Here is a 27,919-nt window from a genome sequence, read left to right on the forward strand (position 1 = left end):
AATTTATTAGTAGGAAGATTTCTAGAAATATTCAGAAGATGAATTATGAAATTTTAGCACATAAGAGAAGGAAATGGCAACCCACTCCAGTGTTCTTGCCTGGAGAATCCCAGGGACGGCGGAGCCTGGTGGGCTGCCGTCTATGGGGTCGCACAGAGTCAGACACGACTGAAGCAACTTAGCAGCAGCAGCAGCACAAAAGAGTTAAAATCAATTTTCAGTACAACTATTAGGAAGTCACTATTTTGAAACTTTATGTTTAGACTTGATTAGAAGTATTTAATAAAGTATTTACTTCAGTTGAGTCATGAATTTTTTAAAGGCTATAGATCACTAAATAATAGGGAATGACTTACCATATTTACTAAAACAATTGACTTTTTTGGTTATTTCTAAAGTGTTGTCTAACTTGTTTTCTTGTATTAATGTGTAAGTTTCTTGTTAGTAATATGTAAATATGACAATAAACTGGAATCAAGAGTTGAATATTTTTTTGTATTTCCATATAATCTTCCAGAACACAATAATTCTTAACACTTTTGCCGTATTTCTAATATCTATTCTATTTATGTTAAGAAAAGAAAAATTCCTAGCATTTAAATTCTAAAATGTCACATGATTAGCCTTAAATATATTCTCATTGAAGATATTTTTTAGTTTTATGAAGTTATATATGTCATAACTCAGGAGTATTAGTAAGTAGAATACATATATTGTCTCAGAATGTAGTTGGGACATGACAGTCTTTTATCTTTTTAAAATGGGAATATAGTAATGAATTATTATATTTATATTATTATATAATGTTATGATCAATTTAAGTTTATATTCTTATATAGTCAATATCTTTTGAGTACATAGAGATGTGTTAAGATGTGTGCTCAGTTGTCAGTCATGTCTGACTCTTGCGACCCCATGGACTGTAGCTTGCCAGGTTTCTCTGTCCACAGGATTTTATAGGCAAGAATACTGGAGTGCATGGCCAGTCCCTCCTCCAAGGGACCTTCCCAACCCAGGGATCAAACCTGCATCTCTTGTGTCACCTGCATTGGCAGGTGGATTCTTTACCACCAGCGCCACTTGGGAAGCCCATAAAGATGTGTTGTTAGTCAGTCATGTCCAACTCTTTGCGACCCCACGGACTGCAGCGTGCCAGGCTTCCCTGTCCTTCACCATCTCCCAGAGCTTACTCAAACTCATGTCCATTGAGTCAGTGATGCCATCCAACCATCTTGTGTAGTTAACAGTATTAACTAATTTAAGAAATAAGTAAAAATATCTATGTATATTTTTAAAAGCCTCTTTCTTTAAAACAATTAGTTATCACTTTATGTCAGGCATAGTTCTAGAGCTGGAAGACAGAGGGGCAACTAAGATAAATCCTCTGACATCATGAAGTTTTTATTCCGTGGGGAAAGATAGGTAATAAATGAACATACCAAAACATAATATAATTTTAGACAGTGAAGTGGTTAGTTTAAAGAATAAGCAGAATTCTGGGTTCTACTTGAGGGCAGATGGTAGATGACTCTTTTAGATGTACATTTGCAGACTGTTTCTCAGCAAATGTAAAATTTGAGCAGAAACTGAATAGCCAGGTCATAGAAATTCTTGAGAAAGAGCTTCCTTTCAGGCAGAGCAAACAGCAAGTGTAAAGGCTCTGAGATGGGAACAGACTTCAAGGCTTGGGCAGGGGAACAGGCAACATTACTGAGGACTAAGGAACAGGATAAAAAATAGTGTGAAATAATGGGATCAGAGAGGTGGAGGGGGGACCTTTACACTCAGGGCTCTACAGGCCATGGGAAGATGTGTAGGCTTATTCTATACCTAAGGATTGGATGCAGAAGACTAAGATGATGTGAATTTCTTATGCCAAGAGCACATTAGAGGCTTTGGGGCAATAAACAGTAGGGGAACCAAGCTGGAAGTATTTGATAAATTAGATAGGAAGCTGTTGCAATAATCCAGGGGAAAGGTTATGTTTAATTGAATAAGGTGGCTATAGTGAAAGGGTGAAAATTTATGAATGCAATATATATTTCAAATATGATTTGTTGATTGGATATGAGCAGTGAAGGAAATAATTCAGTGAAGAGGCCAAGATTACTGGCAGTAGGTACCAGATGGTACCATTAACTGACTAGGGAAGACTAATGGAAGAATGAGTTCTAGAAGAAAAAAAAATGAGTTCTATTTTTGATACATTAATTTGCAGTTCTTATTAAACTCAAAAGTGAAGTTATTCAAGAGATATGTGGGTATTTCAGACTGAAACCCATGGGAGACATCAGAACTAAAGATAAGATGTGGGGATTTTTCATCATACAGATGATTTTTAATGACATGGGACTGGATGAACTTCCCTAGGGAAAGGGTATGATTGAGGGGCTGAGACCTGTGGTATCCCAAAGTCTAACCCTCAGAAATAGGAGTGTGGAGATTGTAATGGAGACTTGGCAGAAGCAGCTAGTGGTTAAAGAGAGAGCACTGGGGTGGAGCATCCCAGAAGCTGAGGAATGGACTATTTCATGCCCATGAATAACTAGTGCACCTGCTTGGTCACTCAGTCGTGTCTGACTCTCTGTGACCCCATGGATTGTAGTCTGCCAGGCTCCTCCATCCATGGAATTCTCCCAGCAAGAATACTGGAGTGCGTTGTCATGCCCTCCTCCAGGGGATCTTCCCCACGCAGGGATCGAACCCGAGTCTCCTGTGTCTCCTGCATCGCAGGCTGATTCTTTACCACTCAGCCATCAGGGAAGCGCTGAATATTTAGCAGGACCATTCCTATATGAAATACTCAGTGCTAACTTGCATTCTCCTCTTTCTTTAACAGATAGTTCTGTCCCAGAGACAACAAGTATGAATACCGCAGACAACGGTGTCAACTGTCTGTGTGCCATATGTGGGGACAGAGCAACAGGAAAGCACTATGGTGCCTCCAGCTGTGATGGGTGCAAGGGTTTCTTCAGACGCAGCATCCGCAAGAGTCACGTTTATTCCTGCAGGTACTTGAAATGCTCCTTCCAGAAAGGTGATCTTTAGCGATGTTTCAAAATGCCATGCAAAAAGTAAGGGAATAAAGAGCTTTCGAATTCCTATAACTCTAAGAACAAAATTTATAAGCTCCATTAAAAGTGAGTATGTGTGGTACATATAAACAATGGAATATTGCTCAGCCATTATAAAAGAACAGAATTGTGCATTTGTGTCACATTTGCAGAGATGTGGATGGACCTAGAGATTGTCATAGAGGGTGAAGTAGATCATAAAAAACAAATATTGCATATTAACACACATACATGAAATCTAGAAGAAAACAGTACACATGAACTTATTTACAAAGCAGAAGTAGAGACTCAGACGTACAGAGCAAACATACGGACACCTGGACAGGGAGGAGGGATATGTTGGGAAATCGGGATTGACAAACGTATACTACTGTATATTGGAGAAGGCAATGGCACCCCACTCCAGCACTCTTGCCTGGAAAATCCCATGGACAGAGGAGCCTGGTGGGCCGCAGTTCATGGGGTCGCTAAGAGTCGGACATGACTGAGCGACTTCACTTTCACTTTTCACTTTCATGCATTGGAGAGGGAAATGGCAACCCACTCCAGTGTTCTTGCCTGGAGAATCCCAGGGACGGCGGAGCCTGGTGGGCTGCCATCTGTGGGGTCGCATGGAGTCGGACAAGACTGAAGCGACTTAGCAGCAGCAGCAGCAGCAGCAATGACGCCTATTAGTTATTAGCAATAACTAATGTATAGCACAAGGGGAAAAAAAAAAATGGGAAAAAAGTGAGTGCATGTGGATGTGTATACGATGCATTCACACGGGTGGTTTTTTTATGAAACATTTTAGACTTATAAAATATATATTAAAACATCCACATACTTTTCACCCAGTTCAAACCAATATAGTTGAAGCCTCCTGTGGACACCTCCCCTCTCCCTTTTTCTTCCTCCCCCCTTTCCTAGAGGTAACTACTATCTGAAATTTGGTGTTGTCTTTTCCTTGTGTTTTTTATTGTATACCAGTAGACATAGGTAAATCTATATTTAAATGGTTTCACAGGTTGTGTGTTTTTCTGCACATTGCTTATCATTTTAGCATCATCACATCCTGATCTTTAAAACAAAATTATAAAAGTGCAGATGATTTTGGCAGCTTGTTGATGTTCATAAATAAAATGAAATTTTCAGCTCTAAAATTTTAAATATATTTCTCATGACAATTTTGCCATTAATTTTAATGTTTTGTCTAAAATTTATTTAATTATATTGTATGTGTCACATTTCTAGTAGGTTTTTTCAAAAAAATAATATATAGGTAAACATCACATCACAATTTCGGTTTAGCTATTTCGCCTTTAATGTTCAGAATAACAGTTCTTGAATGCAGATACGGTCTATTAAGTATGGGCTATTCAAAGGTGACTGACTTTAACAGCAGAAATCTGTTTGCTCTGTCTTTGAAAGTCATGTGTAGGATTGTTAAAGTGTTTTTGGCACAAGTTGAATATTTAGGAAGAAGTTAACTCTCTCACATTATGATGACATTTGACTTCTAGGGATGTGGAAAAGTTAATATATAACTCACAAATATCTAACTAGTGTTCTCTAGTAATTTTTATAAGAGAGTTTAAAGTAGGTTTAACAATGTAAATAACTATTTTTAAAACCTTCTTGGTAAGCAAAAGAAAAGTATTTCTTGCTTTTATATACAGCCAAACTTGGGAGGTATAAAGAAATCAAGTGGATTTGCTCCATCAAAAGCATTTTCTGTATGATTCCCTCAAATATTGAATGCTTCTAAAAGATTAATAGTGAAATAAATACAAAATAACATGTAAACAATATTTTTACAATTTTAAAGTCATATATGCTGTCAAAGATAAAACGTATATGTGTGTATATGTGTATGTATACATATGTATATGTATATATATGTTATGTGTGTGTGTATGTATATATATATATATATATATATATATATATGTATACAGGCTATCCAAGCAACTAAAAACAGTGACTTTTTTTCCATTTAATTTTTTTCTTTTATTTTGGAGTGTAGTTGATTTGCAATATTGTGTTAGTTTCAAGTGTACAACAAAGTGATTCAGTTATCCATATACATATATCTATTCTTTTTCAGATTCTTTTCCCAGATAGATTATTACAGAATATGGAGTTGAGCACTCCAACAACAAATTCTAAGAGTCAGAGAATGACTCTTGAACAGAAATAGGTTTCAAGATTTTTACCCTTCCTGTGTGGGAAAAGTGAGAAAGGAATGTTTCCATACAACTTTTGGAAATTTAAAAAATACGCCAACAACACATACAACCTTACTCCTCCCAACACACCATCATGAATACTGCTGCCAACTTAGCCTTCTTTACGTATACCGATATTAAGCAAATGCTATGAATTTTTCCATTGGGAAAAGTTTATATTGATGTAAGTTTAGGGGCAAAAATGTTTTTTAAAGTTTAGGCTTTGCTAATCTCAAAGTCTTTTAAGTATGTTCAGATAACAACCTGTGCTGGCAAGTCCTCCCTGTTTTATAATTGTGGGTTGACTTAGGATGTCAAATGACCTTCCCAAGTTCTATGGACAATGTATGGTGGAACTGGGAATCAAGTTCAGGTCCAACTCCAGAGACTGTCCTTTTTTTTTTTAAGTGCACAATTTAGTTTATTAGTATTTTCACAGAGTTGTGCAATCATCACTGTAATTAATTTAGAATATGTCACCATCCTATAAAGAAACCTCCAGTACCGTTTAGTAGTTACTCCCCATTTCCCCCAGCTCCCTCCCCACCAATGTGGGGTAACTACTAGTCTACTTTCTATTTCCATAGATTTGCATCTTTTGCACATTTGATATAAGTGAAATTATCCAATATGTGACATTTTGTGTCTGACTGCTTTCACTTAGGATAGTATTTTCAAGGTTCATCCACGTTATAGCATATATGATCAGTTCATTCTTATTTGTTGCCAAGTGTATAATATTCCATTCTGTGAGCACACAACGTTTTGTTTACATTGTATGTTTATCATCTGGTGGCATTTGGGTTGTCCCCACTTTTTGGCTATTGTGAATAATGCTGCTATGCACATTTATGTACAACAGTCTGTGTGAACATATCTTTTCCTTTCTCTTGGGTATATACCTAGGAGAAGAATTGCTGAGTCATAGGATAACTCTTGTGTACCTTTTGAAAACTGCTAAACTTTCTTCCTAAGCAGCCACATCATTTTGTATTATAGCCAACAATGTGTGAGCCATCCAATTTTTCAATGTCCTAATCAACATTTGTTATTATCTGTTTTCTTCCTGATCTTAGCCATGGTAGTGGGTGTGAAGTGGTACCTAATTGTACAGCGACTGTATTCTTAATGCTTTACTCAACTGCCTTTTGATATATAATTTTGAATTTAGAGTAAACTCCAATTAGATATGAGGTAAAACTACCAGAAGAATATTTGCATAGAAAAATCATGGAAGGGCAGAGGAGTGAAGTTCCCCATCACACTGAAACCATTAGTAGTAAGTGTTAGAATTTGTATACTAAAGTTTTTCATCTGACTTTGGCTTTCATGACACAAGTTAGAAATGACCATGGATACTGGCCAAAAGTGAGATACCATTCAGTTTTGTTTTATTAGAAATATTGCATGAGAGGTGAGGCTTGTATTTTCATGCTGATCATGAGATTCGAAAATTCGTAATTATCCTTATACATTTTTTCTGTTGATCTAAATTTAACTGTACTTTTAAAAGTCTGTCTGTTTGCTTTTTTGATAAATGATAACTGTCTGCAAATATATCTTTTTTTTTTTTGGCATTGTAGGTTCAGTCGTCAATGTGTTGTTGACAAAGACAAAAGGAATCAATGTAGATACTGTCGATTAAGAAAATGCTTTAGAGCAGGAATGAAAAAAGAAGGTAATAATATATAATATAATGATAATTAACATTATTGATGAAAAATGCTATACACACATGTTCTCATTTAATCACAATAATCTTTACATGAGTTCTGATTTTCCTCAATGAAGGATCTGCGATTCCTTGAGTTTAAGAATTTATTCAAGGACACTGACTTACTGGTAAGTGATGGAACCAGTCTTTTTACCTGGTGACGGACTTGACACATTCTGTCCACTACTGCATTACCCCTGGCAACAAAATTATTGTCTAACAAACATTCCAGTGTCTTTTTCAAAAGATAAATGGCAAAATATACTAATAGGATGCATTTTAATGTATTTTAAGTGCATTTTTAATCTCAATAACAATTGAATATCTATTTCATAAACATCAACTGAACACTGACTGACTTTTCACATATTAATTTATTTATCTAACAAATTTATCGTGCACTGCTGCTCTCCAAACACTGTTGTTGGTGCCAAGGTTTAGTGTACATAATAGTGTTCACTATTATGTAGTGAACATAATAGACAAAATGATCCCCCCTTTCAGGGAGCTTATATTCTCTTCAAGAACAGAGACAATAGACTAGATGCTGTATTTCAATGTGAAGTAATTTCATTTTGAACATATTAAATAATCTAATTATACTATCCTATGTTCTAACTACAGTTAATTTAGCAATAGATGTGTTTAGCACATCTAAATATTTGGCAGGGAATAGATCCTATAGCGGAGAAGGCAATGGCACCCCACTCCAGTACTCTTGACTGGAAAATTCCATGGACGGAGGAGCCGGGTAGGCTGCAGTCCATGGGGTCGCCAAGAGTCAGACATGATTGAGCGACTTCACTTTCGCTTTTCACTTTCATGCATTGGAGAAGGAAATGGCAACCCACTGCAGTGTTCTTGCCTGAAGAATCCCAGGGATGGAGGAACCTGGTGGGCTGCCGTCTATGGGGTCGCACAGAGTCGTACACGACTGAAGCGACTTAGCATCAGCAGCAGCAGCAGCAGCAGCTCCTATAAGGGGGTTTCCCCTGTGGCTCAGCAGTAAAGAATCTGCCTGCAATGCAGGAGACAGGGTAGGGTTTGATCCCTGGATTGGGAAGATGCCCTGGAGAAGGAAATGACAACCCACTCCAGTGTTCTTGCCTGGAGAATACCATGGGCAGAGGAGACTGGTGGGCCACAGTCCATGGGGTCACAAAAGTGTCCGACACAACTTAGTCACTAAACAACAAGCTGCTATAAGATTTTGTGCTTGTCATTTTGCGATATGCTTGTGCTTTTCACTATCGTATACAAGGAGATATTTTTCAAAACTATTTCACATACTATTAGAAAATTAAATCAAATCATATCTGTATAGTACAAATACATAAAAAAAAATTCCATTAGTTTTACTAGTTGCTGGTCTCAAAAAAGAAGGCAAAGTAAAGTTCACAAAATTAAAGTTATAACACTTTCATTTCAACATGACTTATTTCTAGTGACATATTTGGTTGTTTATGGCATTCATTACATACATTATCAATTATCTTCATTCATTTTTACTTGAATCTCTGCTTTGTTCCTACCATATGAAAAGCAAATAACACTTCTACATTTCCATTAATAATTTTACAATTTGTTAAATAAAATTGTTTTTTAAATAGTTAAAACATATCTTGTGCTGCTCATAGAATAATGCATTCAGTTCAGTTCAGTCACTCAATCGTGTCCGACTCTTTGCGACCCCATGAATCGCAGCATGCCAGGCCTCCCTGTCCATCACCAACTTCTGGAATTCACTCAGACTCATGTCCATTGAGTCAGTGATGCCATCCAGCCATCTCATCCTCTGTCATCCCCTTTTCCTCCTGCCCCCAATCCCTCCCAGCATCAGGGTCTTTTCCAATGAGTCAACTCTTCGCATGAGGTGGCCAAAGTACTAGAGTTTCAGCTTTAGCATCATTCCTTCCAAAGAGATTCCAGGGCTGATCTTCAGAATGGACTGGTTGGGTCTCCTTGCAGTCCAAGGGACTCTCAAGAGTCTTATCCAACACCACAGTTCTAAAGCATCAATTCTTCGGCACTCAGCTTTCTTCACAGTCCAACTCTCACATCCATACATGACCACTGGAAAAACCACAGCCTTGACTAGACGGACCTTTGTTGGCAAAGTAATGTCTCTGCTTTTGAATATGCTATCTAGGTTGGTCATAACTTTCCTTCCAAGGAGTAAGCGTCTTTTAATTTCATGGCTGCAGTCACCATCTGCAGTGATTTTGGAGCCCCCAAAAATAAAGTCTGACACTGTTTCCACTCTTTTCCCATCTATTTCCCATGAAGTGATGGGACCAGATGCCATGATCTTCGTTTTCTAAATGTTGAGCTTTAAGCCAACTTTTTCACTCTCCTCTTTCACTTTCATCAAGAGGCTTTTTAGTTCCTCTTCACTTTCTGCCATAAGGGTGGTGTCATCTGCATATCTGAGGTTATTGATATTTCTCCCAGCAGTCTTGATTCCAGCTTGTGCTTCCTCCAGCCCAGCATTTCTCATGATGTATTCTGTATATAAGTTAAATAAGCAGGGTGAAAATATACAGCCTTGATGTACTCCTTTTCCAATTTGGAACCAGTCTGTTGTTCCATGTCCAGTTCTAACTGTTGCTTCCTGACCTGCATATAGGTTTCTCAAGAGGCAGGTCAGGTGGTCTGGTATTCCCATCTCTTTCAGAATTTTCCACAGTTTATTGTGATCCACACAGTCAAAGGCTTTGGCATAGTCAATAAAGCAGAAATAGATGTTTTTCTGGAATTCTCTTGCTTTTTCGATGATCTAGCGGATGTTGGCAATTTGATCTCTGGTTCCTCTGCCTTTTCTACAACCAGCTTGAACATCTGGCAGTTCACAGTTCACGTACTGCTGAAGCCTGGCTCAGAGAATTTTGAGCATTACTTTACTAGCATGTGAGATTAGTGCAATTGTGCGGTAATTTGAGCATTCTTAATTTTTCCTAAATAGATTAGGAAGTAATTTTTTGCTTTCAAAGTAGATATACTTCTTATTTACAACAATAGCATAATTTAAAGGTTAGTTAAATGGAAACATACATAAATATGGTTTTATGTCAAAAATAGTATCAGCAAGAAGATTACAAATGTCACAATATCTTTTAGCATTTTCTAGGTTGATCATATAATGAAATCCATAAAACATAGCTTACATTTTAATGTTTTATCTCCACATACACATTTCCAAATGAGTCAGTTTAGGCTGAAAGTCAATGACAGTATTTAAGAAAGAGGAAGTAAGCTACCAGTAAATATGATTTTAAAATAAAATATTAATGATTCACTCCAACTAAAGATTCAGTTCAGTCGCTCAGTCATGTCTGACTCTTTGTGACCTCATGGACTGCAGCATGCTCTTAAAGGCAAAAAGTTTAGTTTTTTTCTTTCAAATTAATGGAATTGATAGGTAATAGTTTGTTTAGTTACACATTGGTGAATTTCTTTTAAAAAGAATAATTATAGAAATAAACTCTGATAGTTTAATGTCTTATCTTTCCAGCAAAATTGGGTAAAGCATTAGGGTACATAATTCAGAGGGTACAGACTTTGTTTCCATTCTTTTTTGGTTAAGAGAAGACAATTCTACCTTTTATGTTTTGAAATCCAACTTTGACTTCTGATTTATATTATTCTCTATGTAACAAACACACAAATCTGTACCACCCCACTTCTGCTTCCTTATATTTAAAATTTGGGTATAAGCATTATTCTGTTTGTTTGCTTCTGAAACAAAGAGATCTAGCTCTTTCTTAGAAGACTTTCATATGATACTTAATATTTCTTCATTGTTCCAAAATGCTGATATTCAAATCTGTTTTCTGAAGAAAGACCCCTACCTGCTGCAACCCCTGCCTTGTTAATGTCTCTAAACTGTCCCAAAGATATTGCTTCATAAGAGATCATAGGATTGTGATCACCTTAACTAAAATAAATGTACTTTCCGTTTTTGCAGCTGTTTTAGAAGAAAAAGAAAAATGGGAGTTTCAGAGCATATGACTCATATTTTCTGACAGTGAATACACTCTTATCTTTAACCTGGTCAATCTCATAGGTGATACTCTTCCCTTAGATATCTTATGGCTTTATTAACCTTGAGACAATGGAAAACCAACCTTTGAAAATACAACATGGCTGAACCGGCTGACCTACCGCTTTGTAACATGTGTACCATCATGAGGTCCCCAAAGGCAGTATTTTATGTGCTCTAGTGACAAGCTTGGCTCTTCCTACTTTTAAAATGGTACCGAATAAAAAAATATCTTCAGTCAGACTTATCTCTGCACCCCTCACCAGGTCTTTCAGAAATATTCCTTCTCTCCTTTTATACTTTTTTTTTTTTTTTACTTCAAAGAGTATATATTCTGACTTATGTTGAAGAAAACCAACCAATAAATACTGTGATTTTCTCCCCTAGCTGTACAAAATGAACGTGATAGAATAAGCACCAGAAGAAGCACGTTTGACGGCAGCAACATCCCCTCCATCAACACCTTGGCACAAGCGGAAGTTCGGTCTCGCCAGGTACTGCTGCTCCAGCATCCTGCCCTATTTAACAGGATCAAATGCTTACTTAAGAATAATGCAAAATTGATTTAAGTTCATTCACATGTGCTTATTACTATAATAAACTCCACTTAATGCAACTTCAAGTTTCACTTTGAAAATATTAGTGGACTGTTGACTTAGTTTTTACTTTTCCTGGGCAATTCCCCATTTTTTGAGTGAAAAAAAAAAAATGAGATACATTTCAATCTAAGATTGTTAAAAGTTTGTTTACAAGGTTGATTTAAAATACTTAATGCTTAGCACAATGCCCTGGGGCAGTATCTTGTTATGTTGGTTGAATCTGGAAATCAGTTACCACAGCTTTTAGGGTGTTTAGTTGAAAACTATCATTAAAGTTTTCTTTCTTGAAAATGATGCCTAGATGCAAGAACTCACCTTAGCACCTGCTTTAGAAACAGGTACTTCAGGAAAACAGCCAGAATTCAGAAAATACAAGAAAAAGTTTATTGTTTGAAATTTCTTGAATGAGAACACCAGTTCTAGAGTTAAATATGTAAGTGACCAGTTATATAAATAAAAGTAAATCACTTAAGAATCAAATAAATAAACCTTTTGAAGAAAGTTTATTTTAGCAGTGTCCCTATTAGAAATGTTAATGATATTTTTCTCTTGTAAAGCAAATTATGAAATAGCTAACTATTAATCGGGTCTTATAATGAGTCAGTGCAACTACTTTCGTTTTTGATAACACAAGGGTAATATGATGAGGTTAACTTCACCATTATCATCCTCATTACTTGAAGATTACTTGATGGTCCTATAAAGCATTTTGAGAATGGCCTTAAAGGAACTGTGAGGAAATGCACATAACAGCAGAAAGACACGTACACACACACACAGACATGTTCAAAAATGACGCTTAGAAGAACTTTTAAAAAGTGATTTTTTTCCAGAAGAAAGGCATTTGGACACTACTTGTATCTTAGATAGTTCAAAATTGTATATCATTTAAAAATTAATCATTATATGTTAAGCTTTTCAAGTTGCTGAGTCAAAGATTGGTGGTGTCTTAACTTTATTTGAATGGGCTTCCATTGAATGCAGCAACATAGTCTGGCTTCTCATCTAAATCTATTCTCCTCAGTTGGTAAACTTTACCAATGGAAACTTTCCTTCATAAATTATAACAAATTAAAGGTGGACTTTCTGGCCGGAACTATCATCTTTAATTAAAAACAAAATCACACAGCATTAGTTCAATGTGGATACTCCACAGCTCTTTGTATTATAATTTTGAATTATTAAAAACTCCCCCAAAGTTGTGGTAACTTGTTTTACAGATCTGGCCAGTAAAAATAAGATACTGCTCCCAGACTCTGGCAGTGAATGTTCTCAGTCTAACTTGAACTGATAGGTATTTGATTTATCAATTTTAAAATGTTTGGTATATTTCAAGATAGTGTGATAATAAGAGTGTCCACTTCCATGGTGTTTACTTATTGCAGGGGCAGAAAAAAGAGATATATTGGACTTGTGTTATTTTCAATGACAGATTAATATAATGTTTTTAATAATAGATCTCAGTCTCAAGCCCTGGTGCGAGCGCTGACATAAATGTTAAGAAAATTGCCAGCATTGGTGATGTCTGTGAATCCATGAAACAGCAGCTCCTAGTCTTGGTGGAATGGGCTAAATATATCCCTGCCTTTTGTGAGTTACCACTGGACGATCAGGTATATAAGAGATTACAAAACTTTAAAAAGTGTTTTTTGAACTTTGCTAAGTTTGTGTGTTCTTTTAGTTATATTTGCATTTTATTTTCTATATGTGACAAAGGTTAAATGGTCTTATGAGAGAAAATTGGTTTTCTTGTTCACTTATCCTGTTCTATTAAGAGGCAGACTGTTAAACTTCTATTTTAAGGGTCTTAGAAATTTATTGACTGGATAAGAGTTGATCAAGCCTATGTTCTTCCCTCTAGAAGTTTAAAAAGCTTATAATAAGGACTTCCCCAATGGTCCAGTGGTTAAGACTCTGCCTTCCAATGCACGGGTTGTGGGTTCAATACCTGGTTAAGGTCCCACATGCCATGGGGTGTGACCAAAATTTTTAAAAATAATATTAATAGAATAAAATATTTAAGGATGGGAGAAAAACAGATAGCAGGTAACTGCTATTGTAAGACATAGTATTGGAATACTTTTGTCTCAGAGGCAGATGGTACCCATTATGTCTTGGTGTTTACTAAAAGTACATAGAAAATTCTTCAGATATACCAGACCTCTTTTAGAGAGAAAACACACAGGTTGTGTTGGTGTCTCTGTAGGCACTTTTATGCAATTAACATACAAAATTGTGCCTTTCATGTTGTCAATTTTATTCTGGTAATTACTATATAAAAATTATATATTTAGTAAAAAAAAAAATGTCTGTAGAATTGTGCTCTGAAATCTACAGAAAATAGATTTCAGATATAGTGATCTTTTCTGAATATATATTTCATACTTTGTCATATTTATATTAAGATATTTTAGTTAATAATTAAGAAGTTTAATTTTCTAATGTCTATAAAGATTGGATTATCAGTTTCAAATTCATTTTTAACTCTTCTAAGTAGTATATAATATTCTATAGATGTAAATAATTTGAAAATTTCCAATTCCTCCAGATAAAGCACAGTATGTAATAGTATGTAATATAACCAGGGTCTATTTTTGTACCCTCTTACCAGAGCTTTTTATGATTGACACACAAAAATGAAGAAACAATAAAAGGGAAATGTGTATGATTGTCTAAAAATCAAAGAAGGGCAAAATATTTACACACCAGAAAATAAAAGTGATCACAGGAAGTTAGCAGTTATATTTCTAGAAGAGCATTTCACCTGGTTACAGAAAGAAAATACTGTGAAATCTGAAATCATTCTTTAAATGTTCTCTAACTCCCTTCCTGGTATGAGTCATGGTTATGGACATATCATAAAGATAGCTTGGCTCAGAAGGCTATTTCACAGTGAATAATGCTAAATTGCTAAAACTTACTTGTCTCACCCCAAGCCATATAAGTAGGATTATGTTATTTATCAGTTTTATATTTTTATTATCACTCTTTAAAGTTGCTGACATATATGCAGACAGTGATTTAAAAATTGGGAGATTGAAATCCAGTAACTTGTCAATAATAGTTTTTATTTACTAACTGTTTAATATTAACAGTATACCATTAATAGCTGTGGATTGGCAGAGTCTACTATGGATAAGGAATTTTGATATTAGTTTTCAGTTACATTATATGTTACATTATTTAATAGTCTCCGGAGCTCTGTGGCATGTTTTATAATATCCACTTAACAATTTCTAAAACTGAGACATAAATCAGTTAAGTCCACTCAATATATTCATCACACAAATAGTTATTAGGACTACTGCTCAGTGTTAAGAACTGTGACTATATGGCAGGAAAAATACAGATTGCATCAGTATTCTCATAAAACTTGCATTCTTTTGGGGAGAGACAGACAATAAAAATGTCCACATTCTGAGTAAGATAATTCTAGGTGGGGATCAGTTCTATAAATTGAAATAGGATGAGGTGTTGGGGAATAGTCATGGGTGGAGTGGTAACAGATCCAGTAAATTGGGAATTAGAGATTTTTCTTGAGACCTGAGTAGCAAGGGACTAAGTCTGTCACGATCCGAGAAAAAGGCATTCTGGCTTCTGGAAGAGCGAATTCCAAGGCTCTGAGGCAGGGAGGCAAAATGTCTAGAGAAAAGTGAGCAAAGGATGTTTCGAGAAGAAACCAGAGTGGGTGGTGGCAATGGGGGAGGGACAAAGCACTGAGCCATCACCTCAGGTGAGGCCACGGTTGAGGTGTTCGGATTTCACTCTAAAGACAGTAAGAAATAGTTAAAGAGATTTTAGCAGAGGAGTGATATTAATTGATGAATATTGTACAAGATATCATTTTAGAAGGTTTGTCAAGAAGGACTTAAGATGGAGGAACCAGAAAGGAAGCAGGAATACTTAGTAGATCTTTGGAATGTATTTTGGTAGGCCAGGTGAAGAATGACCAAGGTTTGGACATTGGTGGTAGCAATGGAGAAGCCCTGCTAGGATGTGCTGTGCAATTAGAGAGGGATCCAAATGGACCCTTGGTTTTGATGTGAAAAAGCATTTTGGATGACTGTACCTTTAACTGAGGAGATGAAGATGCTGGAGAAGCATTCACTTTGATGAATTAAACTTGAAATGCTTCCTATTTGTTCTAATAGTGATGTTCAGCAGGGAATCCAACTGCTCTGAGAGTTTAGTTCAGAGTTAAAGGTTCAGTCTAGAAAGCGTCAGAACCCAGATCCCGCATACTCATTTCACAGTATCACCCCTCTTTGCTTTACTTTTGTTTGTGGGTGCGTGCTAAGTCACTTTAGTCATGTCTGACTCTGTGCAACCCCATGGACTGTAACCCACCAGGCTCCTCTGTCCATGGGATTCTCCAGGCAAGAATACTGGAGTGGGTTGCCATGCCCTCCTCCAGGGGATCTTCCTGAACCAGGGATCAAACCCTCCTCTCCTATGTCTTCTGCATTGGCAGATGGGTTCTTTAACCACTAGTGCCACGTGGGAAACCCTTTGCTTTTGTTTGTTCAGTTTAATTATGTGTAACAGGTTGTGTTTGACATATATTTTTCTTCTTTAGTCCTCATGACTGCACTTTGAGATTTTCATCACTATCTCCATTTGATAAATGAAAACAAATGAGTCCCAAACATACTGGTTAACTGACCCAAGCTTAAACATGTAGTAAGTGGAGAAACCAGAATTTGAACTATAGTTTGTTAGACTCTATTCTCAAATATCATTCACTCCCAAACACTAAATTATTCTTTTTTTTTTTCTTTTCTTGCTGCCATCCTATTGCCTGATTAGTTTTAGAAATTTTGAAAGTAAAACTCTATTGATGTGCTTAAAATAGAAGGCTTAATAATAAGAATCTATGAATATTGTAGTTTGTTAAAACAAACAACAACAAAAAAATGTTCCAGGCTTAAAGAACACTAAGTTAATCAGACTTTATTATAAATCCTTTCATCATTATGTTTTATAATCAATTGTTAAACTTGGTATTTTTCATTAAGGTGGCACTGTTGAGAGCTCACGCAGGGGAACATTTACTGCTTGGAGCTACAAAGAGATCCATGATGTATAAAGATATTTTGCTTTTGGGTAAGTTTTTTTTTTTTTTATTTTAATTTTTTTTTCTTCAAGTTTAAGAACTCTTTGCCTCACCATAGTTCTTGAAGATAATGTTTTTCTATAAGATTTGTGCTTATTTGTTTTGTCTATGAAATGTTCAATGGCCCAATTGCTCTAGCAGCCTTATTTATAAGACTCCATTGAATTTTATATAAACTTTGTCCAAAATCACTTGGGCCTCTTTCTATGGGTAGAATAATTTTAATTTTATTTTAATTTTAAAAAATTATGCTTGCTTGATACTTACAGGGGGTTTATTCTATATGTACCAGGCACTCAGAGATACTGTCAAATGATGCTATCACTTCACAATGGATTTAGGTGGTCAGAGGCTCTGTTTTTCCTTTCCTTTATTGCAAGGAAGTTCAGAAGAGATGTTCAGTATGCATTAAATAAAAGAGAAATGTTGCTCAATAAACAAAATATCAAGATATGTTTATTTCAGGACAAAGAATTAGTGATTTGTGTCACCATCTTATGGAATTCCATACATTTTAAGTGTCTACCTAATAATTATACTATATATCATTTTCTAATCTTCTAAAGATTAGTTTATCTCCTAGGATCTCATTGCCTATGATATGCTATAAAATCCCAAGTTAAAAAAAATTTCATAACAATGTCTGAAAAATTCTCATAGTTAAATAGCAGTGCTGAATCAGGCAAAATTATGACAGCAAGTGGGATAAGGCACAAAGGAAAAGCGTGTGTCTTCATTAAGGAAGTACTCTGATCCACCCCCTCTTCAGTTCAGTTCAGTTCAATCTCTCAGTCATGTCCGGCTCTTTGCAACCCCAAGAACCACAGCATGCCAGGCCTCCTGAAATCTACCAAAACCCATGTCTGTCGAGTTGGTGATGCATCCAACCATCTCATCCTCTGTCATCCCCTTCTCCTCCTGCTCTCAATCTTTCCCAGCATCAGGGTCTTTTCAAATGAGTCAGCTCTCTGTATCAGGTGGCCAAAGTATTGGAGTTTCAGCTTCAACATCAGTCCTTCCAATGAACAATCAGGACTGATCTCCTTTAGGATGGACTGGTTGGATCTCCTTGCAGTCCAAGGGACTCTTAAGAGTCTTCTCCAACACCACAGTTCAAAAGCATCAATTCTTCCCCTTTACTTACCTTATAAAATTAGGCTTCCTGTTAAGAGAGTTGAGATCTCTCTAATGCTTAGAAGCTCTTTCTCCCTCTGGCTGAGTAAAATGAAAACTAAATTGTCTTATTCCATTTTTTAGACAGATATTTTGTCCCAAATAGAAATAAATTGAACATAATATCACAATAGCCAATAGTTTAAGATATATGCCTTTAAGTGCTTTAACATATCTCTATATATACACTCTCTCATTTAATCCTCAGAATAACCCTGAGGGATATGTACTATTATTTTCAACCTGTTTTGTCGGTAAAGAAATGAAGGCAGAGTAAGTTTGTCTGAGGTCACAAAGCAAGTAAGGGATTGAGCCAAGATTCTAAACCACATAATATGACTGCTTTTAAATTCTGCTAAATTTTCTCTTACAATTTTAGCACTCCTACAATACTGTTCTCCTTATAAATGTGAATATAATAAGCGTAGAAAACAAAACAATCTTACCACATAGTTCTAAATAGTCTTATCCTAAATAATTAGATAATTCAACTTTTCATAAGAGGAGCAGGGCTACACTTTTTAAAATACTTTTGCATGTGTTGTTATACTTAAGATTGTCTTTGCCTGGTGAAAGAATTCAGAATACTCTGCTTTTTATAAAACCAGAAAATAAAAATTTAGCAGTTATTTTAGGCGCTCAAATAAGCTTCCAATTTCCTAATATTTTAGAAGCTATAATATTGTTATATTATAGCCCAAGACTTTCTAAGGTAGAACATATTTAAAGATTAGGTGGTCCAGATTTCTATCCAATTTCTGAATTCCTTTGAATTCTGCTGCAGATGTTAGCCTTGTGATTAGATGATCTTCCCATCTCTTCTTAAAGAAGCCCAGGATGAGAGAATTTACTGTTTAATGAGGCAACTCATAAGAGTATAGCTGATAGTTTAAAAAAATTAGCCTTGTCTACTTAAGCTTATTAAAATTGTGTCTCAGTAGTTGTTATATGTATAAACACCTATACCACTGAAGGAATGCTAGTTTACTTCACTAGAAGCAAGAGAGATTCTTTAGGTTTTGTATCATGCTCATTAATGAGTAAGGTACTAACAGATAACTGACATAGTGGAAAGCTAATCATTATATCTTGTTTCTCCTTTGTCAATAATTAGCTTGTTATTAGTCTGTACTTTAGTATTATCACCAGTGACCGAGGCTGTTAAAATGCATGTGATCATATTATCAATGTTATTGATCCTGTAAGTGTTCTTAAGTTTTTCCTAACATAATTAACAACACTACTGAGAGAGGAAGTACTATTCGTGTTTCTTCAAGGGAAAATGATTTAAAATATTTGTTTATAAAAGTTTAAACAAAATCTGACAATGTTGCATGTGTGAGAGGGTTGATGGTTTAACTATTACTATTTTTTTAATGTAGGGAACAACTATGTTATTCACCGCAACAGCTGTGAAGTCGAGATTAGCCGTGTGGCCAACCGGGTTCTAGATGAGCTGGTCCGACCATTTCAAGAAATTCAGATTGATGATAATGAATATGCCTGTTTGAAGGCAATTGTCTTTTTTGATCCAGGTTTGTTCCCAAAGTTTCAGTAAAAATGATTGCAGTGAAAATTAAACTGCCTTTTATTTTATTTGTTAATAATTTTATCTGTTTGTTTATTTTTGGCTGCACTGGATCTCCCTTGCTGTGCAGACTTTTCTCTAGTTGCAGTGAGCGGGGCTACTCTCCAGTTGCGGCGCACAGGCTTCTCACTGTGGTGTCTTCTCTTATTGAGGAGCACTGGTTCTAGGACACACAGGCTTTAGTAGCTACAGCACGTGGGCTCAGTAGTTGTGGCCCCAGGCTCTTGAGCACAGGTTCAGTAGCTGTAGTGCATACACTTAGTTGTCTGGTGGCATGCAAGGATTTTCCCAGATCAGGGATCGAACCCACGTCTCCTGCCTTGGCAGGTGGATTCTTTACCACTAAACCACCAAGTGGTTTAAAAGTCACCAACTTTTAAAATATTAGAATATTTACTCTCACACTCTGGTAAGACAGAATATTTAGGTTGCTCTTTTTATTCCTGCACTAGATGCAAAAGGGCTAAGTGATCCAGTGAAGATTAAGAACATGCGGTTCCAAGTGCAGCTGAGTTTGGAGGACTACATCAACGACCGGCAGTATGACTCCCGGGGCAGATTTGGGGAGCTGCTTCTGCTCCTGCCCACGCTGCAGAGCATCACGTGGCAAATGATTGAGCAAATACAATTTGTTAAACTTTTTGGAATGGTTAAAATTGACAACTTACTTCAGGAGATGTTACTAGGTGGTGAGTTTATTTAAGAATTTCTATTTTATTTCTTAGCATCATATTACAGTGCTTTAGAGCAAGTTTGACCTTTTTACTTTTTGTCCATGATGTAATGAACTCAATTTTTATTTTGCATTTAGAAAAATCTATAAAACATATTGGCTGGGAACACAAATACTTGAACATATTCAAACCTCCCTCCTCTTCATACTCAACCTCCACCACCTTTACTCCACCCATCCCTCTTACCTCAATTTTCAGATCCTCCCAAATATGGTAAATGGAAATATATTTCTTATTGTTGGTACTTCTTGGAGTATATTATATTTTTTCTATGTCTTTCCTCCTCTAAAAGCTCACCGATGGCAAAATAAAACAACAACAACAAAAATACATAGAGTAAATAGCTTAAAAATAAACATTCTGCTCCTGAAATAAATTAACTGACACAACACAATGAGAAGGGGAAAATGAGATTTCTTTGCTGCAGTAGATGTCGGGAATAACTTAAGGAATCATTTATTTTGTGTTCTGATCTAGATTAAATTTCCTTGTAAAATCTATTTTATTTTATTTTAGTTTTAGTTTTCTAGTGGTTAATGTGTTTCTAATGATATCTTTCTGAAATAAAAGTTGTTTATGCTATTAGGGTGATCCCAAATACTATAAACTTGAGGTAAGTGATTCTTGGAATTGCCTTAACAACAGGCAGCAAACATAATGATTCCAGGAAACTGCACGGAAGGTCCATTATTAATATACAACATAATATGATACAACATTAATCTAGCCAGTGTACAGTGAAAGCTGACATTGTCTTTAATGTAGCAGTGACTCTATTAATTTATTTCTGAATTCCCAAAAAGCACTTTGCAAAAATAGCAATATTTAAGCTGTCAATCAAAACACTTGTTTTAAGGTAAACTTGCTGTTCCTGATTAAATATCCCTTACACAAGCATCTTTTTATCTTCTGTAGGTGCTTCCACTGAGCCTAACCATCTCCATCATCCAATGCACCCACATTTGTCTCAAGATCCATTAACTGGACAGACTATACTTCTGGGTTCAATGTCAACACTGGTGCATACAGACCAGATATGTAAGTATCTGGACCACTTGTGAAACACAGTATTTCTTAAACTTAACTAGTTGAGAAAATGTGAAATTTGGGGAAAGAATCTATTAGTGCCCAGAAATTGTAAAAATTGGATATAATTTCTTCTCCAGGATTTGATTGTGGGAGATTGTGAAACAAGTCACTTGTTCTTCTCATGTATGAGTTTTCTCCCTAAAATGGAGATATGAGTGCCTAAATCTTTCTACTTCATTGGTTTGGTAGTGCAAAAGGACATATAGGATGCTCACTTTGCCTGGTAGTGCAGGACCATAAAAATTACATACAAACTGGAACCACGCAAAGGAATCTTAATAATTAAGAGAAAAATTAAGATTAGTGATGACCCTTAAACATGTTTATCAAAACATTAAGAGCTCTTTTAACTATAAGTTATAAATGTATAGGAAAATTAAAAATAGTATTTTTAATGTTTAGTACACCATAATTTAAAATATTAAAAACACTGAGAAAAATATGAAGAGTAGTTTGGGCAGTGCTTGCCATGTTCTTTTTCAAGGACTTACAAGAGGAAGTGAGCATTTATGATGAAATTTACTCTTTTGGTAGTCTGGATTGTTTTCCAGTATTTTATCCTTTGTATTTTCAATGTCATGAAATATCTCTCAGAAACCATTTGATAGGAAGTTTTTTGTCAGTTTCACTTCCTCTGGAACCTCTCCATCCTTTCAAAGAATTGGGCTCCTTATTAATGTTGACAAGTTTTCCTTCAGCTTAAGCTCTTGGCTGTATTTTTAGGGATTCAAACAATGACAAAGTGAACATTTCCATGGTCAGTGTTTTCTTCTATTAACTACATTTACGTTCCATTTGAATTTCACGTCCAGCATTATCATTTTTTGTTTCTTTACTGCCCACTCTCCCCTTCCGGCCAATTCTCTTTCAGTTGTCCATGTTTTCAAAATGTCATGTGAATTTATCACTGGGAGGGAGAGAGTATGTGAACTGAAGGAAATATGTTTGTTGACCAATCACAGTCTTGAACAGACTGAAGGATGTGGTGTGATTGGTTACTGATCAAAATGCACATCTATTATTTAGGTAATTATTTGTGGACTGAAAAAGTTAGCTGTGAAGTTTGTAAAGTTTGCAATACAGTCAAGTTTGTGAGTTTATGCAACACTCACTGTTAATTTGAGTTAACATACTAACTGAAATGTGAACCAGGTTTTTGAAAGACTAGTGCTATTTAACTAAGCAGTGATGAGTGGAATTTATGTGTATCACAATTGGGCAAAGTGTGGGTTGTTTAGGTTTTCTTTAGTTCTTTGGAGCAAAAATGATTATATATATATACTAGAGATGACTGATGCTGAGGCTGAAACTCCAATACTTTGGCCACCTCATGCAAAGAGTTGACTCATTGCAAAAGACCCTGATGCTGGGAGGGATTGCGGGCAGGAGGAGAAGGGGACGACAGAGGATGAGATGGCTGGATGGCAACACCAACTCAATGCACATGAGTTTGAGTGAACTCCGGGAGTTAGTGATGGACAGGGAGGCCTGGTGTGCTGCGATTCATGGGGTCTCAGAGTCGGACATGACTGAGCAATTGAACTGAACTGAAGGGATTGATAGTAGATAATCTGATATTATTGCAGATTTAACACATTATCTTTTTACAAGTCAACTCAGAGATTTAAAAAATCTTGACTAGAAAAAATATCAAGAATTAATTGCTCCTGAATTTATACTAATTTAAATTGAGTTTTGATCTACTGCCTCTAAACACTAAACCAGCTATGTCACAGATTCCTTAAGTTATTGTGATATCATTATGCATACCTGTATTGCCTGCAGAATCTACGATAGCCCTTAGTAACTAGCTGCAGTGTTGTTTTATCCCAAAGTTCAGTGCAATGTGACCATAATTTAGTGAGTACCATCTAACTGCTCCCCAGTGGTAGGGAGAGTAGAAACCACAAAAATGCCTGCTATCACTGCTGTCCTTCAGATGCAATAGATATATGTGTAAATAATGTCTGTAACACAAAGTTCTTTGAGTGTATGACAGAGCAGAAATGAAAATGTTAGAAAAAATACAAATGTACAATATAGTACATTTAATCTGTGGGTCCCCATGTAATTTAAAGACATTAATTTGGGACCATTCTATCTTTCCTTGAAGTACAGTTGACTTATAGTACTATCTTGTTTCAGGTATACAATGTAATGATCCAGATTTAGAGGTTATATTTCATTTAAAGTTATTATAAAATATTTCTTATATTCCCTGTATTGTAAATTACATCCTATATCTTATTTATTTTCTACCATATCGTTTGTGCCTCTCATTCTCCTTTCCATGGCTTTCTCTCCCTCTCCCCCTCTTCTCACTGGTAGCAACTGGTTTGTTCTCTGTTTCCATGAATCTGTTTCTGCTTTATTATATTTATTTATTATTTGAATTTAACATATAAGTGAAAATATACAGTATTTGTCTCTCTGTTTAACTTATTTCACTAAGGGTAATATCCTGCAGGTCCAGCCATGTTATTTCAAGTGGCAAAATTTCATTCATGGCTGAGTAGTATTCATATGTGTGTGTGTATGTGTGTGTGTATGTATCATGTCTTCTTTATCCATTCCTCTGTTGATGGACACTTGTGTGGCTTCCATATCTTGCCTATTGTAAATAAAGCTGCTATGAACATTGAGGTGCATGTATCTTTCCAAATTAGTGTTTTTGTTTTCTTCAAATATATGCTCAGAAGTGGAATTGCTGGATACTGTGGTAGTTCTAGTTTTAATTTGTTGAGGAACTTCCATACTGGGACCGTCTTGCAAAGCACATGTTACCATGTTCATTTAATTAACAGTCAAGAACAGAGAGAGGCAAACCCAATACCATACCAAAGAGTCTATGAAGTTGTTTCTCTTAGAAATCAGTTATTCATAAACTTGGAAAATAAAACTCATTAACAAAACATTGAACGTTATAGGTAACAACTTGCAAGAAAGTTTAACAATTTTGCTGGTGGTTAAATCCTTTACTTTTTAAATGCTAGTTTTCTAGTATTTTAAAAGCATACTTGCTGACCCTAATCTTTTTAGAATCACATCATCACACTTTTCATTTTTATTTTCCCTCTTCCAGCACACTATTTAAGAGATTCATTTGTAAAGGAAAACTTTGCTTTGCTTATGGTAATTTGAAACAGTTTATATTTGACACAAAGCAAAGCATTACACTCAAGCACACATAAAAATTAAAGTTTATGCATATTTTCTTGGTCTTTTACAGCAGGCTACTGCGGTATTAGATCCATCCTAAATATCCAGAAATAATTTTTGAGGCAAGTTTGGTAAATTTTTTGTCACTTGAATTGTATCTAAAAATATTGTTTTTGAGTCATCTCTAATTCCCATGTAATAATATAAAGTTAATATATTAAAGAAAACTAGGCAAAAAGGGGCTGTTCTTTTCTGTATTTTTGAAAACTATTCCAGAAAAAAAATCAATAAAGTCTGCAATGTCTTAGTCTGATCATCAAACGTTTTCTATTTATTCTGGGTTATTCATGGGTTAATAATAAATGTGAATACTAAAATATTTCAAGTTTTAAAAATTGTAGAATGGCTCCTGGACTATTTTGTAATATGGTTAAAATTTGCCAATAGAAATACTATCCTAGACAATGAAATATTCAAACTATAACTGATTTTTTAAATTACTCAGTGTTCTTTGTATTGATGGGTGAGGAACAGCTAAGCGTCATTGTAACAATAATTTTGAAGTGACAAAGTCAGTATTTTTCAGATGCTTTTAACTACAAGAGCTTCCCTGGTGGCTCGGTAGTAAAGAACCCGCCTGGGTCAGGGAGATCCCCTGGAGAAGGAAATGGCAACCCACTCCAGTGTGCTTGCCTGGGAAATGCCTTGAAAAGAGGAGCCTGGCAGCCTACAGTCCATGGAGGGTCTCACAAGAGTCAAATGTGACTTAATGACTAAGCAACAACAACATAGATTTCAAAGCACTTAAGAGTTACCTTACCTTGTTATTATTTTTGTTAATGTCATCTAATGTTTGAGTTGGCTTTCCTGGTGGTTCACACAGTAAAGAATCTACCTGCCAATGCAGGAGACATACATAATTCAGTCCCTGGGTTGGGGAGATCCCCTGGAAAAGGAAATGGCAACCCACTCCAATATCCTTGCCTGGACAATCCCATGGACAGAGGAACTTGGTGAGCTATAGTCCATGGGGTCACAAAGAGTCAGACACACCTAAGCGACTAAACAACAACGTTTGAGTTAGTGAAATCTAAACCAAATATGTTTTATTTTATGTGTTTTTTGATTGCAAATATTGTAAAACTTGTATTGTGAGACTTGGAAAAAATTTTCTGTTAATTCTTTTCATTAAAAATTTTTTTCTGCTGAGTTTATGAGAGAATTGAATGCCCATAAATGCTATTATATAAAAGCAGATGATATCTTAAAGTGACTATCAACATTTTAAAGTATGATTTAGTTTAATGCTAATAGGGGAGTACATCTCCAGTAGTATGTCAGTGACCTGATTATGTATTATAAGCACTACTTATATATGATCTTTTAAAAACATATCTAAAATAAAGTAATGCATATTGGTGTCATGTAAAACTTAATGAAATGGGCCAGGGTAACTGCCAGCATCACATACAATTCTCTGTTTCTTTTTTAGCAACTCCTGAAACCCCACTTCCTTCCCCACCTCAAGGCTCTGGACAAGAACCATACAAAATAGCTGCAAATCAAGCTTCAGTCATTTCACACCAGTCTCTTTCCAAACAAAAGCAATTGTGAGAGTATGTTTACTTTTGAATGGCACTGTATAAATGTGAAAAGTTGTTGGTCTTAAAATATCTCAGGATAGCACTTTTGGCAGACTCTTGGCCAAGGCTTCTTCATGGTGCTGTTATAAAGACAGTATCCTGTTTTCTTGTTTATATGTTCATTTTGTTTATTGTTGCTATTGTTTAAAACCTTTCGATGCAACCAATGTATCACTGAGTTTCAATGTGTTTGTATAGTATAAACCTGTACTGTGCCTGAACCAGCTGAATCTCATGTACTACTTTCCTGTGTTGTCTTATTATTAATTTAAATCTGTAAATAATTGCTTTATGGTGATGTGATGAAGAACTAAGTGTTCTTCTTTGAGAACAGTAGATCAGAAATCCAAGATTAATATTAAATGAGCCAAGTTCTTTTTTTTTTTTAAATAAGTTTTAAACTTGCAGATTTGAAAATTAAAGCAGTTGCTGTAGAATAGGGTATATTTCTTTGAAGAATCACTTACAAGCATCTTTTTGGCCCATAGTTAAATATGCCTATAAAAGATAAGAAAATTATAAATAGGCATTCCAAAGATGACTGGGTATTCCTTGAAATCTGCCTATATTTGAAGATGTATGTTAAATAAAACGTTAGCTTTATCAGTTAGGATACAGGCTAAATTGTATTAAAGAAACCCTTAAAAAGAGGCTCAAGCAAGACAGGCATTTATTTCCCTCTCAGAAAACAAATCTAGAAGTAGTCATTCTTTGACTAGAACTTAGCACATGCCCACATCTGGTTCTCAGGGACACTGGGAGTGTAGTCTTTAGACAGAAAGCCTCGTGCCAACAAAACTGTCCATCCCTGGGATTCTGATATCAGGAGACAAATTAGCCATCTGTCACCCACATATTGCCTCATTTAGCCCTCCTGTAAAAGAGGTATTATTATCTTTTTCTTATAAATTAAGAAACCTTTAGCTTAGAGGATTTAAATAACATAACCAAAGATCATTAAACCTAAAGAGGAGGAAAGCCGCACTCTAGCCCAGGTCTAATGGACTTTAAGGAGGATAAATTTTTGGTATGAAAATGTGAGCTTCTTACTGTGCTTTTTAAATAAATGCAATTGAGTGATAATTGGATATTATCCATCGTGTTACCTGTTAACACATATACATATAAATGAGTGTAAATTTGTTGCAACATGAATAAGAAACCACTTTTGTATCTTTAATGAATCTTCTAACTTTAATGAGTCTTCTTCCTAAAATAAAAAGATTTTAAAAACTTTTGAACAAAGAAAATAAAATGTATAGCAGGTAGATTATGATGAAAGTGCAGACAAATTAAAAATCACTGACAGCATAGTTTTAAAAATCCAGTGGACTGAGGAATATAGTTCTTTGGAGCTCCAAATTATTTGATATTATCTAAAGCTGGAGCTTATTTTAAAACAATTAACAGTCTGCCTCAAAAAACAGTGATGTCTCTCTTTCTCTCTCTCTCTCTCTGTCAAATAAATATACACACTGTGTTTGCTGAAGCAGAGAAAAACTGGTTTAGTACTTATTAATGATATAAAAAGGGTTCCCCAAGCTGCAAGAGACTGAATTAAATGATCTTCACAGAACTTTTCAAAATTTCTAAGATTATGATTTCATAGCCCCCACTTACCCTACAAATAAAAAGCTTTTGTTAACTGTAACTTCTTAACTCTTAAAATGGAAAAATGATTACTTAGAAGCTAGCATTGATTTAATAGAATCAATAAAATCCCTTTAACAGCTGGTACCTGGAAACTGTAAAATATATCTTTGAGAGACAGAACAGAAAAAAATTTT

The 27,919-nt window shown here is 35.5% G+C and overlaps 1 protein-coding gene across 2 annotated transcripts in view; it reads left to right on the forward strand.

Annotated features, from left to right (window-relative positions):
• Positions 1-27,590, forward strand: part of HNF4G (hepatocyte nuclear factor 4 gamma) — a 134,588-nt gene extending 106,998 nt beyond the window's left edge. For both annotated transcript variants that reach the window (XM_061439039.1, XM_061439038.1), the window contains 9 exons: positions 2,840-3,011; positions 6,865-6,959; positions 11,422-11,528; positions 13,091-13,246; positions 16,649-16,736; positions 19,302-19,454; positions 19,960-20,196; positions 21,157-21,279; positions 25,982-27,590. In XM_061439039.1, the coding sequence (XP_061295023.1) occupies positions 2,866-3,011; positions 6,865-6,959; positions 11,422-11,528; positions 13,091-13,246; positions 16,649-16,736; positions 19,302-19,454; positions 19,960-20,196; positions 21,157-21,279; positions 25,982-26,103 (1,227 nt within the window). In that variant the 5' untranslated portion in view covers positions 2,840-2,865 and the 3' untranslated portion in view covers positions 26,104-27,590. The remainder of the gene's footprint in view (positions 1-2,839; positions 3,012-6,864; positions 6,960-11,421; positions 11,529-13,090; positions 13,247-16,648; positions 16,737-19,301; positions 19,455-19,959; positions 20,197-21,156; positions 21,280-25,981) is intronic.
• The last annotated feature ends 329 nt before the right edge of the window (positions 27,591-27,919 follow it).

This window comes from Bos javanicus, chromosome 14 (genome assembly GCF_032452875.1).
Source record: "Bos javanicus breed banteng chromosome 14, ARS-OSU_banteng_1.0, whole genome shotgun sequence".
NCBI classification, from domain to species: domain Eukaryota; kingdom Metazoa; phylum Chordata; class Mammalia; order Artiodactyla; family Bovidae; genus Bos; species Bos javanicus.